Source organism: Puma concolor, chromosome D4 (genome assembly GCF_028749965.1).
Source record: "Puma concolor isolate L17-30 chromosome D4, mPumCon1.1.hap2, whole genome shotgun sequence".
In the NCBI taxonomy this organism is placed as follows: Eukaryota; Metazoa; Chordata; class Mammalia; order Carnivora; family Felidae; genus Puma; species Puma concolor.
Window position 1 is genome coordinate 310,234 of NC_141679.1, and position 17,769 is coordinate 328,002.

The 17,769-nt window shown below is 39.9% G+C and overlaps 1 protein-coding gene and 1 long non-coding RNA gene across 3 annotated transcripts in view; one reads left to right on the top strand and one right to left on the bottom strand.

Moving 5' to 3' along the window:
* Window positions 1–17,769, top strand: part of SLC71A2 (solute carrier family 71 member 2) — a 76,043-nt gene that overhangs the window by 46,600 nt on the left and 11,674 nt on the right. Inside the window, 3 exon segments of the mRNA XM_086684748.1 lie at window positions 10,646–10,773; window positions 12,339–12,453; window positions 17,487–17,705. Coding sequence (XP_086540874.1) covers window positions 10,646–10,773; window positions 12,339–12,453; window positions 17,487–17,705 — 462 coding nt within the window.
* The window catches only part of LOC147574633 (uncharacterized), a 111,583-nt gene that overhangs the window by 37,942 nt on the left and 55,872 nt on the right, over window positions 1–17,769 (bottom strand). The window lies entirely within an intron of this gene.

Consider the following 17,769-nt stretch of genomic DNA (forward strand, 5'->3'; position numbering starts at 1 on the left):
TTGATAAATATGCAACATAAATTTATCCTTACAGCAGATTCTTGGGGAAGTTCCTCTATAATCTATTGTCATGTGGACCAGCTACTAAAATGTGTTTTAGTCTGGTTCTGCAGAGTAAAATCAACTGGATGTATACTCTGAAGCCAAGCAGTATGCTGCACTTTGACCTAGAGACACTAACAGTGTTATTCTAAAAATATGTAAAATAAAAGGTATTTGGATTGATTCAGGGGCTTAGACAAAGACTTATGCAACTTAGATAAATATTGAACTTGACCTTATTGAGCTTTACTGGAACTTCAATGATTGGTTATTGTGTCAGGAATATGGATGTGACAGCACCTACATCAAAGTAGCTCAAATTGGATAGCTTAATGCGTGTGTAAGTACAGTGCAAGGAATATGGCTTCAGATTGCTTCAGTTTTAAGTCTGTGTTCTGCACTTAGTACCTGTGGTTTAGCTTCTCTGACCTCAGTTTCATTATTCATGAAATGAGAAAAATAAAAGATCTAACAGGGTGATCATACAGATTAAATGAGCTGGTATATAAGCTGTTAGCACAATACCTCTGAGTGCCGAATAATAAATGTTGCAAAGAGAAATATGTAAAAACAAAAACTATTAGAAGGAAATCTTGATGACCATTTTCTTAACTATTTTTGGGAAAAGATTTCTTTTCTTAGAAAAAATATATAAAGGAAAAGATTGAGTCATTTACATCAGTATTTTAACTTTGGTAAGTCAAACCACCATCATAAAAATGAACAGACAAATGACAGAACGTTATTTGCAACATGTATAGTAGACGGAGGACCACATAGAAGTGCCTTCCAGGTAAAACCATAGGAAAGTTACTGATATCCCAGAAGGGCAAGGAAGGATGTAAGCTGCCAGTTTACAAAAGATGTCAGTGTAAAAATAAGATTATCACTAGTAAGCAATGGATCCCAAATGGAATGAGATTATATTTTCATATAAGCATTGGTAGAAAAGTTTAAACTGACAGTAACTAGTTCAGTTTGTGGTAAATGGGGTCCCCGTACATGACTGATGAGTTAAGTTGGTATAGCTTTCCTAGAAGGCAGCGTTTTAGTAACCTCACAATATTCACTAATTTTAACAAAGGCTGTTCCATTTCTAGAAAATTGTTCTAATCAATAGAGTTATTCAAAGATTCAGGTAAAGGGCTGTTTGTAATAGTAAACATGGAAACCATTAAAATGGCTTAAAATTAGAAGAATAAGTACTTTGCAGCACAGGCATATGATGTAATAGCAGCACATAAAGAACACATTTCTGAAGACTACCATATAATGTGTGAGACAGAAAGGGTATAGAGCTACAGTGTGGTTTTGCTTTGGTTTTTACCAAAATACATGTGTATAAGCAGGGGGAAAACCTGATTAAAAAGGAGTCCCCTGAAGTTTGAAAGCATGTGAATGGATGATTTTTAGTTTTCTTCTTTATATTCTTTCTTTGTAGATTTTCTACAGTTAATTTATACTTTGTAAGTTTATAATCGTGATGCGTGGGTGAGAAGGCTTATATTTGGGGTGACTACCAGTAAAGGATACAAGACGAGGGGCACCTGAGTGCCTCAGTCGGTTAAGCGTCCAACTTGGGCTCAGGTCATGATCTCACGGTTCATGGGTTCCAGCCCCATGTCGCAGTCTGTGCTGACAGCTCAAAGCCTGGAGCCTGCTTCAGATTCTGTGTGTCTCTCTCTCTTTCTACTCCTTCCCTGCTCACACTGTCTCTCTCTCTCACTCTCAAAAATTAGAAAAAAAAATTTAAAAAAATTTTTTTTAAGTTAACATGCCAAACTAAGTTCCTGGTCTTCCCCTCAAGCCTGACCTGCTCACAAGCCTTCCTCATTTCAATTACTGGTCATGCCATTCTTGCTCGTATCAAAATCCCTGGAGTCATCTTGACTCCTTCTCTTCCCAAATCTATTCCATCAACAGATTCTGTGGTTCTACCTTCAAAGTAGATCTGTAATGAAAACACTACCTGGTTTCAGTAGAGGTCCTGATACAATATAAGCCAGCTTATGGTATCGCTAACCAGTCCCATGCCCAGTCCACTTTCTTCTCTGGCATCACCTCTGTTCTCTGCACCCCCACTGACCATAGCTTCCTCAGTTTGTGCTTGCTTGAGTGCTCTGCAGGTTCTGTTTATTCTGCTTGATTCTTTCTCCCAGATACTGGCCTCACTCCCTAACCTTTAACTCTTCACCCAGGTGTCATTTTTTAGTGAAGCCTTTACTGTCTGTTGTCTTGAATAATGTAACCTATTCTCATCACTTCCAGTCTCCCTTCTCTGCTTTGTTTTTCTCCAGAAACATTATAATCTCACCTCTGACATGCTGTATATTCTGCTTTATCTTGTTACTGTTTGTCCTTCTCACCCTTCCTCTTCTAGACTGGAAGCTTCTGGAAAGCATGAATTTTTGTCTACTCCTGTCCCCAGAGATTAGAACAGTTCTTGGCAAATGATAGGTGCTCATAAATATTATAGACTTAACATTTCTTTCCAGTCTTTTTCTATGCATTTTCAAATAGTCAAGATCCAGCTCACATGGAGACTGTAACTGTTTATCTTTGTTCTTGTATCAGCAGTTGCTAATGATATAATAATTTCTCCATGACATTAGAAACTATATGAAATCTAGGCACCCCTCTTTTTACACATCCTGGTATGCACAAATTCCAGTTACTAAAGTTCAGTTAAAAAATACCAGCCCATTACCGTGGTATATTAACTTTGAGTAACTGCTTGCAGTAGGAATTGCTCCTGGCTCCTCAGTCCACAGGACGCTAGTAACAGATGAACATCATCATCAGTGTCTGTTCATGGCATTTCAAAATGTCAGTGACTGGTCTGAGTTCGTGCACAGACAACAAAGCGTGTGATTGTGTTGCCTCCTTGTCTCCAGTGATAAGCCCACATGACAGTTTACAGAAACAGATCCGTGAAAAGGAATTGGCCAACAAGGATGGAAGGGCAGTGAAGAAATAATTACAGATAATGGTAGAAGCGATATTTGGGTAGAACCTCTGCAGAATTCTAGAAGAAATAAGCTGACAGAGGCACACAGCCAAAAGGACTTAGCAAAGATACACTTGTCAGCATAAATGAGAAGAATGGTATGATGAACAGGATGAAGGTGTCCCAGTGGAGGTGATGTCCGCAAAATGCTTCACATTAAAGGGACTCACACAGATGGTATTTCATGACATTGAAAACACAAAGCATAGAATGTTGAAAGTTGATCTGAATTTAGAAAAGTTGTGTGGCAGTTTGCCAGTGCATAGAAGATACTGCATATCACATGTTACTTGGCTTAGGAAGAAGGCAGGCACTGTTCAAATGACTCTTGGTAAGTTTTTATAAGGAAATAAAACACTTTATTTCTTAAGATTTTAAGTTACAGTGTAAATACTAGTTTTTGCTATTTTCATTTTGCTAATATTATTAAGAGATTATATATATAAAGATTTTAGTTTTTTAATATTTTTTTTTTCAGAGAGAGAGTGTGGGGGAGGGGCAGAGGCAGAGAGAGGGAGAGAGAGAGAGAGAGAGAGAGTGTGTGTGTGTGTGTGTGTGTGTGTGTGTCCCAAGCAGGCTCCACGCTCATCATAGACCCCGACACAGGGCTTGATCCCACAACTGTGAGATCATAATCTGAGCCAAAATCAAGAGTTGGACACTCAACTGACTGAGCTACCCAGGTGCCCCAAGAGACTTATTTTAACAAATAGATTCACATGACTATGGGGCTGACAAGTCTGAAATAATGTAGGGCTGACTTAACTCAGGAAGGAGTTAATGCTACAGTCCTGAGGCAGAACTCTTTCTTCTGGAAACTTTAGATTTCTTAAGGCTGTCAGCTGATTGGAGCAGCCTCCCCCCCGCCATATTATTAAGGGAACCCTTTATTTTAGAGCCACTGTTTTAGGTGTTAACCAGAGCTACGCAGTATCTTCACAGAAACACCCACACTAGCACTTAATTAAATAATGGTATCCCAGCCTAGCCAAGGTGACTCCTAAAACTAACTGTCACATTTGTTTTAGCTACACTTTGTCAAAAATGCAACGCTAAGCTGAGATGCCTTGGTTTCACTTGGCAGATGAAGTCTAGTTACGGCTGCTGGTTAATAGGAGCAGGTGGAGTGACTGTAATAATTTTCTTCATTAAGACCAATTGGTCTGATGGCCCAGTGTCTGCCTTGAATTTTCTTGAAACTTCTTTCTTTGGCATGTTTTATATTTATTACAAAATTAGACATCTTTAGCAGTGTCCCAGACTAAGAGGGCCGCATGTCCGAGTTTACACCTGGAGTGATCACTGTGAAGAGGGTGGCTTTAAAGCAGGCAGTTATGGGGCGCCTGGGTGGCGCAGTCGGTTAAGTGTCCGACTTCAACCAGGTCACGATCTCGCGGTCCGTGAGTTCGAGCCCCGCGTCAGGCTCTGGGCTGATGGCTCGGAGCCTGGAGCCTGTTTCCGATTCTGTGTCTCCTCTCTCTCTGCCCCTCCCCCGTTCATGCTCTGTCTCTCTCTGTCCCAAAAATAAATAAAAAACGTTGAAAAAAAAAAATTTAAAGCAGGCAGTTATGATCTGTTCTGGCTTTAACGTCACAGAAGCCAGCTCAGGGCATGGCCACAGGTCTGACCTACAGATGGGCTGCTTCTCACTCTAGACTTGGCCATCAACTCTGATGAAGGAGAAGGCATGTAGACCCTCTTCCATGATGCTCTTCCAGGGGATTAAATGTCAAGTTCCTGTATTCCAGGAGCTGCTGCTCAACTGTCATCTTGCCATTTAAATGAATTAAGTCATAGCTTAGCATAAGCACATACAGAAACTTTTGGCTGATGTTTTTAAGAATTACAAAACAAAAAACCAAGATAGGTATCTTTAAAGTTTCTTCAAGCTGCTCTTTGGTGTTAGTAAGTACAGAGAGCTTTTCCTACACACACATGTGTTCATGTGTGCAGAATAATTCTTGCCTAATTTGGACAAGAACTTGAATAAAGATTATCCTTTCTGTTATCTATAAATAAAATTATTAAACCACCTACTTGAGAGATGACTCATCCATTTTAAGTGCAGACTTTTTATCACAGACTGCTAATTTATCCATTGAAGAAAACATGTAAGAGTACTCACAAGTAGGTAAGACTAGTTCTTTGCTTTAGGTTGGAAACCTGGAAATATTAACAGATTACTTTAATAACTGGTTTGAACTGTGGGCTTTAGGGTTAGGACTCGGTCCTGGAGCCACCGCACACTGAGCTGAATGCTGCCTCTGCCGCTATGAGCCTCAGGCCAGTTGTTGGCCCTGATAGCATCTACCTCACAGGGGAAGACATGTGAAAGGCCAGGAGGAGTTTGGCAAATGTGGATGCTAGCTGTTACTGTTGTTATTACTTTAAAACCTATACTGAACTTTCTTGGAATCAGAATTTGAAGAATCAGTAGCCCTACTACTTCTAAAATTAAGGAAAAGTCTGTTTACTTAGGTTTTATTTACAACAATTTATTTCACTTTAATCTGCTTTTGTTTCTTTTATTGAATATTCCCTACTTCTCTCCCTTTACCTCAGAACAAGACAAAACACCCTAGCCCTCCTGCCCATATTGTTCGTTCCCTGAAGTCTCTGGCATCAGCTGTTCTTTGATCCTTCTCCTGCTTTGCACATTCACTCTTCCAGACTTTAATTGAATTAAAATCACTTTATATATCACATTTCTCATTTGCCCTCTTGCACTGATGGACGTGTACCCTGGGAAGGGAGGCTCTGTACTGTGCAGGGTCTCTGTGGGTCCTTGGTCAGAAAGGTGACCTTGTTTTAATATTGTTTTTATGTGAAAATACTCTTTTAAGTTTGTTTATTTTGAGAGAGGGAGGAAGGGAGGGAGAGAATCCCAAGCAGGATCCATACTGTCAGCCCAGAGCCTGACAAGGGGCTCGAACTCACAAACCATGAGATCATGACCTGAGCCGAAATCAAGAGTTGGATGTTCAACTGACTGAGCCACCCAGGTCCCTTTATGTGAAAATACTTGTCAATTATATAAATAACACAATTCTATTGAAGTAGGATTTTTGTCTTTCATCTTTTAAGAAATGCAAGATAAAAGTCATTATTAGTGAATTACTGTATGAAAGATCAAAATGAATCTAACTTTGGGGTAACCAAGTACATGTCGCAAGTTCCTCATTGCTTATTAAAGAATACTGAAAATTTGTCATGGATTGTGAACTTTTTCATGGAAAAGTTTTTAGCAGTAGTTAAAAGACTTTGTATTTTATTCTTCATTGGTGCCAGTGCCCCCTCAAATGCATTCGTGAGGTTAATTATACTGTAAAGGAAAACAAAAAGCCGTCTTTAGTTTTAAAAATATTCACACAAACTGTTTTAGTCAAATATTTACCAACAGGAAAACGTACACTTAAAACTTCTGTGATGGCTATATTAAGTGTAAAATTTATGCATGGGTGCTTCAAATGAGTTGTATTTGTCATTCTTTGTATGCTTCAAAATGTTTATTGGATAATTGTATTTAATTGAACAATAAACTGTAATTGCTGTTTTGTCACTTTAGAGGCTAAAGTCATGTCAGAATTACTGGCCAGTTAATTATGCCACCTTAAACACCTGTGTCCACTGGGAAGCTAACTTACTGACGTGGCTGTGCTGAACCGTTGGTGAATTTCACCATCTGTGCCTGGACGCCTGCACATCATGTTATATCTAGTCCTGGTTGGGTTATGATAAGCATGGCATCAGCTGACCCTCATTATTTTTGGATCTCATATTTCCATTCCACCTACTCGTTGAGTTTGTGGCCCCCAGATCAACACAGTGCTTTTGTGGTCATTTATGCACTGGGGTGAGGGGAGAAGTGTGAGTGCCCAGCCATTTGTTCAAACTTCCATCTACTTGTTTCAGGTCTTATCACCGTACATCTGTCTTTCTTGTGGTCCACTTAGTGCCACATATTTTGCATCTTTGTGCCTTTTATTGGTAATTTGGCTGTTTAAAATGTCCCCGTGTGTAGTACTGAAGTACTGACTACTATCTTAAAGTGCAAGAGGTCCGTGATGTGCCTTACAGAGAGAATGCTGCCAGATAAGCCTCATTCAGGCATGAGCTGTAGTGCTGTTGTCTGAGAATTCACTGTTCATAAGTCAACAATGTGTATTAAATAAAGTGTCTTTAAACAGAAACACACGTAAATCACGGTCGTGTGTTGATCAGTAAATGACAATAGGTGACCAGAGGCTTGCAGGAACCTGACACTGTTTCCTCAAGGAGCAGTTGTTGCCTATTCTGTAATTCAGTGTTTGTGGCAACCTTACAGAACATAACTACTGTGAATGGTGGGAATCAGTTGTATTTCTGATGAAGATGAGGGCTTTGAGGTCTGCCTCTCAGGTCTGTCTGGTGTTAAGTTTTAAACATTTTGTTCTCATTTGCAAATTGTATCCTGCATCATTAGTACTGAAGAAGTACCTGCCCAATCCATCAGGGTACAAATGTCCTCAATCTGCTGCTCTGACAATGTGCACTAATAGAATCTCAGGCCAGACTGGGTAGTGAAGAAGTACCTGGGAGAGGAGAAAGTCTTTGATTTTTAGGAAATTCAGGTTTTCCAAAGAGGCAAGTACAAGTTGGCCCTTGAACAACCCGGGTTTGAATTGCATGGGTCCCCTTGTACGCAGGCACTTTTCTTGTTTTTGACAAATTCAGTACAGTACTGTAAATATATTTTCTCTTCCTTAACGTTCTCTTAACCTTTTCTGTAGCTTTATTGTAAGAATATGGTATATGATACATAAAACATACAAAATATTGTTAATTGTTTATGTTCTCAGCAAAGCTTCTGGCTAACAGTCGGCTGTTAGTAGCTCACTTTTGGGGGAGTCAGAAGTTAGATATGGAGTTTTGACTGCATAAGATGGTGGGTGTTGGTGCCCCAATCCTTGTGTTCTTCAGGGGTGAACTGTATGAGATTGTATTTTAGCATCTTAATAAAGTTATTTTCAGTATCTATTATTGTTACTAAGAATTTGATTTGAATAATATTTTTAATGGATAGATTAAATTACCATTTAAATTCATAATCTCGAAGACAGTACCTTTTTTCTGTTAAAACCATGTATTATTATTTTATTCAAAAAATTTTTTTAATGTTTATTTTTGAGACAGAGACAGCATGAGTGGAGGAGGGGCAGAGAGACAGAGAGGGAGACAGAGAATCCGAAGCAGGCTCCCTGCTGTCAGCACAGAGTGCAATGCAGGGCTTGAACTCACAAACTGTGAGATCATGACCTGAGCCGAAGTCGGAAGCTTAACCAACTGAGCCACCCAGGCGCCCTAGCTATGCATTATTTTAAATATAACTTTAATACTTGGCCTTCTCCTGTCTTTTGTTTAAAAATGGCATACATTCCATATTTTAAAGCGTTGTGTGAAGTCTGGAATCAGAACTGTCCAGAAACTTTCCCAGAGCTCTTTAAAGAGTTTTTGTTACTAGTTTTGTGATAGTAGTGGATTTTCACTGCCTTGTCCTCTTAAATTTCTTTACATGCAGGCTCTAGGCTCTGAGCCATCAGCACAGAGCCCAACGCGGGGCTGAAACACACAAGCCATAAGTTCATGACCTGACTGATGGATGCTCAACCAACTGGGCCACCTAGGCATTCCCCCCCCTTTTTTTTTAATGTTTGTTTATTTTTGAGAGAGAGCACGCCAATGGGCAGAGGGGCAGAAAGAGAGAGGGAAAGAGAGAATCCCAAGCAGGCTTCACACTGTCCGCACAGAGCCTGATGCAGGGCTTGAATTCCTGAGCTGAGATCAAGAGTCAGATGCTTAACCATCTGAGCCCCCCAAGGACCTCTTGTTGACCAGTTCTATACTACCCACGTATGCAGGTACTTGATATTTTTAGAGAATTTTGAAGATTTTCTTTTCTAAAATTCATGAAACTGGTAGTCACAAGTCCTGAATTTAAGCCCCACTTTCTGCAGTTGCTTGGCTCTTAAAGGAACACCATTTAATCTTGATGTTTACTGTCTTGACACAAGGACAGGCTAAATGGAAATCTATTGTGACTTAGAAATTAAATTACAAGATTTGATCGTGGGCTTGGATTAATATTTTATTTCAGAGGAGCTAAAAAGCTTTTCTCCTCACCCTGCCAGCCTTCCACTGAGTCTTCCTCTCACCGACCACCTTATTTCAGTGCACGTGTCTCCCAGCCAGTGGGTTCTAGGTTTACCTAGGGCTGATAGATTGGAATCCTGTTCCTTTTCTTGCCAGCAGTGTGACTTTGGTTTCCTCTTAAAGTTTAATTCAAATCTTTGAAAGCCCTTATTATGAGGCCTTGTGATAAGCACCAGGGTACAGAGATGTGAAAAAACCATCCTGAAAGAGAAGAAAGATAAATAACAAGTGTTAAAATTGCAGTGGAAGAGCTAGAAACGTACCAGGCTGGAGGAATTTGTTTTGCACTCCACAAAAACCAGTGTGATTAATTCTGCTTGAGGAGCTAAGAGAAGTTAAGAGGAGGAGGTGCTTCTCCCCACGGTGTTGTAAAGAACGACTGGCAGTTTACCCAGCCCAACTGTGGGAAGTGTATGCAGGCACATTAAGAGCCCACAGGCACAAAGGAGGACGGTATGCTGGGAAAACTAGGAGGTGCTTCATACAGCCAAAGCATAGGATGTGTGTTAGGAGCCAGATTTTGGAGTGTCCTGTTTGTATGCTGTGCTGAGCAATTTCCAGTACACAAAAGTAGACAATAAAATGAACACCTATGAACTCACCCAGTTTCACTACTTACCAACATTTTCCTACTCTTGTCTCATCTGTTTTCTCCCCACCCAATTTTTTATAAAAGCAAAGTGCAGGTGTTCATTTCACCCCTACATACCTGCTGACTTCTAAACTGTGCACAGTGGGAACCGCTGTAGGGTTTTAAAGAAGGGATCAGAGCAAGGTTTGCAGCTCATCAACGGGAGCACATATTGTCTGGACGACCAGGGTCAGGGACCAGGTAGCAAGTGAGAAAATGTCTTCATTGGAGCAGTTGATTTAGAGCTACACATATTTATTAAAATGAATTAAGTTTTGGCCTCTTCCCGTATGCTTGGTGTAAAAATATATAAAATAGGTGTACATATTTCATATCCCCTCTTCTCCAGTTTCTCCTAAAAAACAAACTCTTCCCCCTTTTTTCCTTTTCTAAAGCATGTTTAGAAATTTGTTAGAATGGTTTTTGTTGTTTTTTTAAGTTCATTTTATTTCTGAGAGTGTGAGCAAGGGAGGGGCAGAGAAAGAGGGAGACAGGATCTGAAGCAGGTGCCGTGCTGACAGCAGAGAGCCTGATGTGGGGCTTGAACCCACAAACCATGAGATCATGACCTGAGCCAAAGTCAGACACTTAACTGACTGAGCCACCCAGGCGCCCCTAGAATGTTTTTAAATGATAATTTACATTTAATGCTTCAAATTATTCTGTTTGGGGGCAAAAAAAAAAAAAAATAAATTGGAGCATTTAGAAAATAAGAATTACAAGTAATTAGGGGATCACATTGTACATTTGACCTTTGTTTCTGTTTTCCTCTCCAGGGCCTGCTATCTTTTCTGAGTGCCCCCCTCATAGGCGCTCTGTCTGATGTGTGGGGGAGGAAACCCTTTCTCCTGGGCACCGTCTTCTTCACCTGCTTCCCAATTCCACTGATGAGGATCAGCCCGTGGTGAGTGGCTTGACCTTCCACCATCATGACTATCTGTTTGGGGTCACATGTGAATAGTACATCTGCAGAGCATTTCTTAACTGTTTCAAAGCAGTTGGTACCTGTGTTTTTATTTAATCTCTTTGATAATACTGAAAGCCAGTTTGGGCTTTAAGACATTTAAAGATGTTGCCATGAGGTTAATTAAAGGATTGGGTCCTGGGAGGGGGTGTACCATCTCTGTACTCAACCCTTGTGACTGCAAATGTGTTTTTGTCAGCTCACTGCTCTAGGGCACTGTATGAACACAGTTTATATCAATAGACAGGAGTCACTTTTGAGTACATTGTAGTTATTAGACCAATAGCCTATTCTCACTCATAATAGGAATTTGAATTTGATCTCATTTTTCATGATAGAGAGTATTTACATGTAACCAAGTCTCTTCAGTTTGACCAGAGATGGGTTGGAATTTGTACCTGAGCTGTACCTTAGTTGTTTTTCTTAGTTCCAGAGGATGGTATTTGGCCAAAATGCTGAGATGTTCTTCATAAGGTGTAAAGAACATACCTTAGAATGGAAGGGGTTGTTGTTGTTTTAATGCAGTATTTATTGGCTTGGGTAAATGTCATTTGATTATCTCATAATTTTTTGTCAATATTTGTTACATTGTAAATATGTTGGGTACCCATGGTGGGTCATTTTATTTTCTACCAGATGATGAATCTTATAAAATACTTTTTGATATTGAGTCTTTATGTCCAAGAACAAGTCATGCTTTTCTGATAAATGAGGGCTTTTTTTTTTTTTAATGTCCTCTCAATACCTTAAAATATTTTTCTTTAGATCTTTAAATGATTTTGCCTCTTCCAGTTTTCATGCTGTTGCTTTTGCTACTTACATTGACTAATGAAGAATGTTAAATAAAAGTGATAATTGTGGACCTAACATTTTCATGTATATAAAGGAAATGTTACAGTGTTTCATCATTTAAGTATTAAGGTAGCTTTTGTGTTGAAAAATATTATCTATCACTATGATGAATTATATTAATGTATTTTCTAATCTTGGAATATCCTTTGCCCTAGGATAAATCCTACTTTTTGTTCTGTGAGATTTTCTTTGTTGGTATCTTAACAATATTTATTTAAAAGCATCTGTGCATATGATTGAAATTTTTAGTGTTAAATACATTAATACTTTTGTTATGATTTCTGCTTTGTGTAGCTCTCTTAAAGTCATATGCTGTATGTGTCTTTTTCTTAGCTAAAGCTAGGAAATTTTAAGTTTTTATTTCTCTTCTGTTGGCTACCTTTAAGATTGTATCTTTACTTAATCCCCTTATTCTTTCATTTTTTCACCTGCATGTACTGACATCCTTTGAGTAATTACAAAATTGGTATGTTTCTACTTCTTCCCCATCCTGATTATCAGTTTATTAGTAGTCCATTATATCTTTAAATATACATATACATATATTTGGTTTTATTTGTTTATAATCTTTACATAATATCATTAGCTCTGGTTATGAAAGTGTATGCACACTGCCACCTCTCTTCCAGGTAATTAAAATAATCTTTTTATAGGTGGTATTTTGCGATGATTTCTGTGTCTGGAGTCTTCTCGGTCACATTCTCTGTGATATTTGCTTATGTAGCTGATGTCACTCAGGAACATGAGCGAAGTACTGCTTATGGATGGGTAAGATTATAGTTTATGTATTGTAACCAGAGAAGTATTTATAATTAAATTGTGTTAAAGTGTTAAGTATTAAAAAAAAAAAATTGTAAATACTGACTTACATAAAATCTACAGCAATGAAAATAAAAAAGATTTATGAAGTTTAACAAAACATTTTTTTTAATGTTTTTATTTAGTTTTGAGACAGAGAGACAGATCATGAGCGGGGGAAGGGCAGAGAGGGAGGGAGACACAGAATCCAAAGCAGGCTCCAGGCTCTAAGCTGTCAGCACAGAGCCTGACACGGGGCTCGAACTCATGGACTGTGAGATCATGACCTGAGCTGAAGTCAGATGCTTAACCGACTGAGCCACCCAGGCGCCCCTAGGAAATTGATGAAGTTTAAAGTAGCCAGATGGAAATTGCTAATAATGTATAATAATGTATAGGGTTGGAAGTTTGTCAGGAATGTGAGTTGTTGACTGCAAAATATTTTAAAAAGTTGATTTGTTTCTTGTTGGCTTATGTCTTGAGGAACCATAAACAGTAAACTGGTGCTAAGTCCCCATGCACCTAATTCACAGTTAGGGAGATGTTGTGCCTCAACCATGTTAATCCACTGTTACTATATTTATTGCTGCTTGCATGTCTCAGGCACTTACTTGGGATATGGTACTGTGTAATTGTGGAGTGCTTAATGAAAGTTACAGGAGATCTCTTCTTGGTAAGTGTTAGATAATTTCTGATTTTCCGAAGTGTGATGATGGCATTGCAGTTTCGTAGGGAAGAAAGACTTGTAGGAGATGGAGGCTAAAGCCCTTTAGCTCAGTGTCTTGGCTACTCATGTGGCTCAGAGGAAAAGATGTCATGTGAGCGTGTGTGGGCGTGTGTCCAGTGTGTGAACTTGCTGAGGTATGTGCGTGTTGTTGCAGGGGGATAATTACCCCTTCTTCTAGGTTCTTTGGCCTAATGATTAAACTGACACAGATTAATAGGAGGGAAACACTTAATTTTGTATAGAGCTCCAAAGACACGAGAGACTTGGACGCAGTTGAGACTTATATGCCATCCTGAGCTAAGGAAAAGAGGGTAGGGGTCTTGGGCTTTGGAGGGGAGGAAGACAGTTCACAGGAAGATGGGAAGAACAAATGTTTGGTAAGTAAATGTGTGCCATGCCATGCAGATAAGTCTTTCTGATATAAAAAGTTATTTCTGGCATAGCTCTCTTCCTGATATAGGCCCCTGTCTGAATTCTTTCAGGCATTAAAAGAAAGGCAAAAAAGCTTTCCCTGAGCCTGCTGGGTCTCAATTGCCTACAATTCAAAACAGTCCACATGCAAAGTGGTGTAGTTGGGGTGGTGCATTCTCCACTTGTTCTCTCAAGTTCCCTGTGTTTGAAATGTTTACATTGAGAAAAGGTGGATAAAAAGGAGTGATCTAGCTGTTGAACACGTTGGAGGAGGACTGAATGCCAGAAACCCACATTATCTCTCCCCTTTCCCAAGTCTTGCTCTTCCTTTCAAATCTCACTTCCTGGAGGCGCCTGCATGGGTCAGTTGAGTGACCAACTTTGGCTCAGGTCATGATCTCTCAATTCGTGAGTTTAAGCCCTAACAGCTCTGTGCCCACTTCAGATACTCTGTCCCCGCCCCCCTCCCCGCCCCTACCCTACTTGCACTCTCTTACGTTTTACTTTTTGCATATTTTAAGAAACTAAACCTCACCTAATACCTATTTCAGTGTACCATTTAGGGAGGAAAAATTATAGGTGGAGAACAGTAGAGGAATTGGTGGGAGGATAGAATCCTGGACACTGAGGGCCCTAACTGAATTGGGCTGTGTTAGAAGGACAGGTGGACCTACCTCTCTGTGTCTGAGAGCATCCACCCTGTTTTGCCATCTGAGTCCACTGGGAGGCTTTCAGCTCTTCAGATACATAGACTCATAAGTCTTAAGCTTGTTTCCTAAACTCTGTTTTGAAAGCTTAAAGATTGTCATTAAGATTTCTGCCTTTGTTAAGGGTGCCTGGGTAGCTCAGCTGGTTGAATGTATGGCTCCTGATTTCATCTCGGGTCTTGATCTCACAGTTCATGGGATCAAGCCCCATGTTGGGCTCTGTGCTGAGAGTGTAGGCCTGCTTGGGATTCTCTCTTTCCCTCTCTCTCTGCTCCTCCTCTGCATTCTCTCTCTTTCTCTCCCCTCTCCCCGCCCCCCCCTCAAAATAAGTAAACAAAAAAAGATTTCTGCCTTTGCTAATTTCAGGTTTTCTCTATGGCAGTTGACAAATATTTAAATTGTAGAAATACCAGAAAATAGAGCACCTCTTTCTCAGAGCAGTGTAGGGGGCAGCACATGGATGAGAAAGATGAATTTAAAAGTTCAACATAGAGGCATGTGGGTGGCTCAGTGCCTTGATTTCCAGGGCTTGATTTCGGCATCCAGCTCTTGATTTTGGCTCAGGTCATGATCTGGGCTCAGGTCACGATCTCACAGTTGTGAGATTAAGCCCTGTGTTGGGCTCTGTGCTGGGCCTGGAGACTCTCTCTCTGCCCCCTGCCTGCTCGTGAGTACTCTCTCTCCAAAAAAAGTTTACCATGATTTGGAATGCACCATTTTATTAATGAGCATTAATTTCATTATATCCGAAGTAGCTACTGAGTCCTTTCCAAAGTATTTTGAGGGGAGCCTAGTAGAATGCCGTCATTTAAATCGTTGTTCTAGAATAATAATAATTTAAGTCCGTTGTTCGCAATGACCAAATCTTGAGTTATTGAACAATGCTTATTTTAGAAAATGTCCATTTGGGATGCCTGGGTGGCTCAGTTGATTTAAGCATCCAACTCTTGATTTTGGCTCAGGTCATGATCTATCTCATGGTTCATGAGTTCATGCCCCTTTTCAGGTGTGCACTGACAGCACAGGACCTGCTTGGGATTCTGCCTCCCTCTCTCTCTGCCCCTACTCTGCTCACTCACTCTCTCTCTCTCAAAATAAACTTGAAAAGAAAAGAAAATGTCCATGTGGCTAGAAGACGGTTATGATGGTAGATAAATGTCATTTTGACAAATAAATAAATTCTTGTTTTCTTCTTTAAACTCAAGTTATCGTTAGATTCTTTAGACTTGGAATGCTGTGGAATTATAAAAAGCAGTTTCAGCTGAAATTTAGCAGATGTAAATCTGACTATTTTAGTGGGAAAGATTAATTTTAGAGATTGGAAAATGACTTCTAGTTCTTGCTCATCATATGAACTTAAGACAGCTATTTAACCTTTCTATTGCTGTTTATTTATTTGTACATTGAGTAGAGTGTCTTCTTGGTTTAGGTACAAAAATGCGGTAGAGGATTAAGATAATGAAAAACTTACGAATAAATGACTTTACTGACCCATTTTGTGCAGATAAGAGGTTGTTAGCCCCTGAGAACCCCACAGCAGTGCTGCCGTAGCCATTTGCATGTCATTGTAGTTTATAATGTAGTTACGTGTTTGCCTTGATCTTCTCAAATAATATGGAAAAACCTGAAGGGCAGGAGCTCTGTCTTCTTAGTCACCTGGTACATAGCAGGTAATTAAATAAACACTGAACCAAGATTCCTGGTCCCCAAATTGGAATTCTCTGCACCTCCTTTTTTTCCCCAGAAAGTTTTTATTGGACTTGCTTTTATAGTGTCTTTAGTGTAATATTAATTTCAGATATATTGTATTTTTACATTTATTTGGAAGGGTGTTGGGTGAAAGAAAAATGTCTTTGGCTAACCAGGAGTCATAATTTTAATAATAGATAATGATTTCAGTGGTTTCTATTAAAATCTAGTAGAAATTTAAATAACCAATTTATATTTTTGGCACTCAATCTGGTTATAATTTGGAGACTGCCCATTTAAGCTTCTGCACATGCAGATTACATTCCAAACTAAAGGAAGCTGTGTGCAGAGATTCCACATGGATTCAGGTTTGCAAGTGTGACAGTTGGCTTTGTGGTCTCTGGTATTGGATGCAGGTTGGGAGTAACACAAATCAACAGCCCAGGGATCTCTAGTTAAAAAGCTTTGATGTTCTTACAGCTTTTTCTCTAAGAATATCAGGGTTTTTTTCCTTCTCCGTGGTAATGAAATGGTCCCCAAATAATGAAATGGTCAGTGTTTTTATTTATTTTATTTTATTTTTTTAATGTTTATTTTTGAGAGAGAGAGACCGAGACAAGAGAGACAGAACACGAGTGGGGGAGGAGCAGAGAGGGGGAGACACAGAATCCGAAACAGGCTCCGGGCTCCGAGCTGTCAGCACAGAGCCCGACGCGGGGCTTGAACTCACAAACCTTGAGATCATGACTTGAGCCGAAGCCAGACGGTCAACCGACTGAGCCATCCAGGCACTCCAAACAGTCAGTGTTTTTAGAATATGAAGTCAACACAGTCCCAGAGTAATTTGTAAGTTTTGTGATCAGCCCTGCAGAAATTTTTGTCGTGCTTTTCTCTCCAAATCCCTATTGCCCAATTAAAGAAGACTAAAGTGTATGTTGGTGGGTTTTTTTAATTTTACTTTTTATTTACTTTGAGAGAGAGCAAGCGTGCACGAGCAAGGAAGGGGCAGAGAGAGAGGGAGAGAATCCCAAGCAGGCTCTACGCTGTCAGCACGGAGTCCAACCTCACAAGCAGTGAAATCATGACCTGAGCCAAAATCAAGAGTCTGAGCCACCCAGGCGCACCCTAAAGTGTGTGTGTTTTATTTATGGGGAAGGTTTTCTCAATTTTTGTTTCTAATACCATTATTTTTTATTCTTGTAGCTTTCTAGGATATCTTGTTAGTTCATAGTTTATGAACAAGTACTTAAAATGAAATGACTCTTCCATTGTCAAAATGTATGTACAACACATCCCTTTTGTTTTGTTTAAAGCCGGGGAAGGACAGTCATGGTCCGTCCCTTTGGGACTCCACATGAGAACCAGAATTAGGTGTGCACCTGCAGCAGATGGGACTAAGTGAGAGTGTGCCTTCTGTGTGTGTTTGTGGTAGTGGCCAGGACCGTGGATGAGAGTGTGCTTTTCCACAGGTGTCAGCCACCTTTGCAGCAAGTCTGGTGAGCAGCCCGGCCATTGGAGCATACCTTTCAGCCAGTTATGGAGACAGCCTTGTTGTGCTGGTGGCCACAGTGGTGGCTGTTCTGGACATCTGCTTCATCTTATTGGCTGTTCCAGAATCTTTGCCAGAGAAAATGAGGCCGCTTTCCTGGGGAGCTAAGATTTCTTGGAAACAAGCAGACCCTTTTGCGGTAATAAAAACATGAAAATATTGAATATTTCTGCAGCTTTGTGCATCCCATCAGTTGTTGATCC